The 1828-nt window shown below is 37.6% G+C and overlaps 1 protein-coding gene across 1 annotated transcript in view; it reads right to left on the bottom strand.

Moving 5' to 3' along the window:
• Positions 1 to 396: 396 nt before the first annotated feature.
• CCDC176 (coiled-coil domain containing 176) overlaps positions 397 to 1828 on the bottom strand; it is a 49001-nt gene continuing 47569 nt past the window's right edge. Inside the window, exons 9-11 of the mRNA XM_011981576.1 lie at positions 1048 to 1122; positions 766 to 880; positions 397 to 441 (exon numbers count right to left, since the gene is read on the bottom strand). Coding sequence (XP_011836966.1) covers positions 397 to 441; positions 766 to 880; positions 1048 to 1122 — 235 coding nt within the window. The remainder of the gene's footprint in view (positions 442 to 765; positions 881 to 1047; positions 1123 to 1828) is intronic.

The following is a 1828-nucleotide window of genomic DNA, read 5'->3' as shown; positions in this document are numbered from 1 at the left end:
CCGGCCCTGGTAGTGATATTTAATCCAATCCAACAACTATAGGCTGGGTTAAATAAAAGGTCATTATTGTCTATATTCCAAGTGGAATTAAATGTAGTCACAGAGACTCCTAACATTTTCCTTATATTTAAGGGAAATCACTTCTAAAAAACACACTAATCAGAATTGTGCTGTTCAGAGTTTCTTATTTCTTAGATGAAAAAAACTCATCAGTTATATTCATGTGATCGTAGCTAAAAAGTCAGTATTTTCTTTTTTTTTTTTTTTTTACTCTAATGTGGCTTCATTTGAAATTTCTCAGATTCTACATTGTACTAATTGATTATGAATAACAAATTATAAATAAAAAACTCTTAAAGAGAAAAACTTGGCTTAAAAAAATCATTTCATATTTCCTTATAAGCCTTTGTCCTCTAGGTTGTAATGACTCTGACTTCCCACCTGTGATGGAAAGCTAAGAGTCACAAGGTCACTATGTTTACTCTTACATAAAAGATAGTACACATTGTGGCTAGGCTGCTTACTTCAAAAGGCAACCTATAGGTTTCCACACAAACAGAGGCACACATTTGCATTTGCATTAGTATAGTATGCATTTGTATGGATATTGATTTAAAAATTTATGTAATCTGCTAATGCTATTTATTACTCATTCCACTGATCCCTGAAGTCTCTTAACTAGTAGAGAAAATAACTGATTTAGCAAGAAGCAACATGGGGAAGGGTGACAACAATATGTATTGTTTGATAAGAGAGACTCCTTACTGTGTCAGACTCTTGAGGTCCTTTTGGAATAGTGGGTAGCACCACTTTACCAGAAGAGTCTGATATTGGAATTTGCTGGGTGATGAAGATTTTATCTTGAAGCTTACTTTCATCCCTGTAATAATGACAAAATAACAGAGCCATCAACAACTGTACACACAGAAAACCTTGTTTAGAATAACAGACTTGTTATATTAACTTTCAATTAGCACATTCAAGATGCCCACAAGAACCATCATGTTGGGCTCATGTTTATTACTTTAGCAACTAGAGAGCTCTTACCCAAATTCCTTTGTTTCCCCACTGTCAGAAACAACATAGTCTGGAACTGGAGGCTTAGAACTCTGGTTGTATTTCCTGTGGTAGGTGAAAGTCAACAAAGATAATGAATGAGGCAGTGTCTCCTCATGCCTTCATATTTTTTTTCATATTTTAATTTTTTTTTATTTTGTATTTTTGTGGGTGATAGTAGGTATATGTATTTGTGGGGTACATGAGATGTTTTGATACAGGCATGCAATGTGAAATAATCACATCATAGAGAATGAAGTATCCATCCCTTCAAGTATTTATCCTTTGTGTTACAATCCAATTATACTCTTTTAGTTATTTTAAAATGTACAACTGGCCAGGTGCAGTGGCTCATGCCTGTAATCCCAGCACTTTGGGAAGCCGATGTGAGTGGATCACCTGAGGTCAGAAGTTTGAGACCAGCCTGGCCAACATGGTGAAACCCTGTCTTTACTAAAAATACAAAATTAGGGCTGGGCACAGTGGCTGAGTGCCTGTAATCTCAGCACTTTAGAAGGCTGAGGCGGGCGGGTCACCTCAGGTCAGGAGTTCGAGACTGGCATGGCTAACATGGTGAAACTCCCGTCTCTACAAAAAATACAAAAATTAGCCAGGCATGGCGGTGGCACCTGTAATCCCAGCTACTCGGGAGGCTGAGGCACGAGAATCACTTGAACCCAGGAGCCAGAGGTTGCAGTGAGCCGAGATTGCACCACTGCACTCCAGCCTGGGTGACAAAATGAGACTGCTTCTCAAAAAAAAAAAAAAAAAA

This window comes from Mandrillus leucophaeus, unplaced genomic scaffold (assembly GCF_000951045.1).
Source record: "Mandrillus leucophaeus isolate KB7577 unplaced genomic scaffold, Mleu.le_1.0 Scaffold228, whole genome shotgun sequence".
Classification (NCBI taxonomy): Eukaryota; Metazoa; Chordata; class Mammalia; order Primates; family Cercopithecidae; genus Mandrillus; species Mandrillus leucophaeus.
Note: the sequence above shows the minus strand (reverse complement) of the source record. Positions and strands in the feature narration are given on the sequence as shown.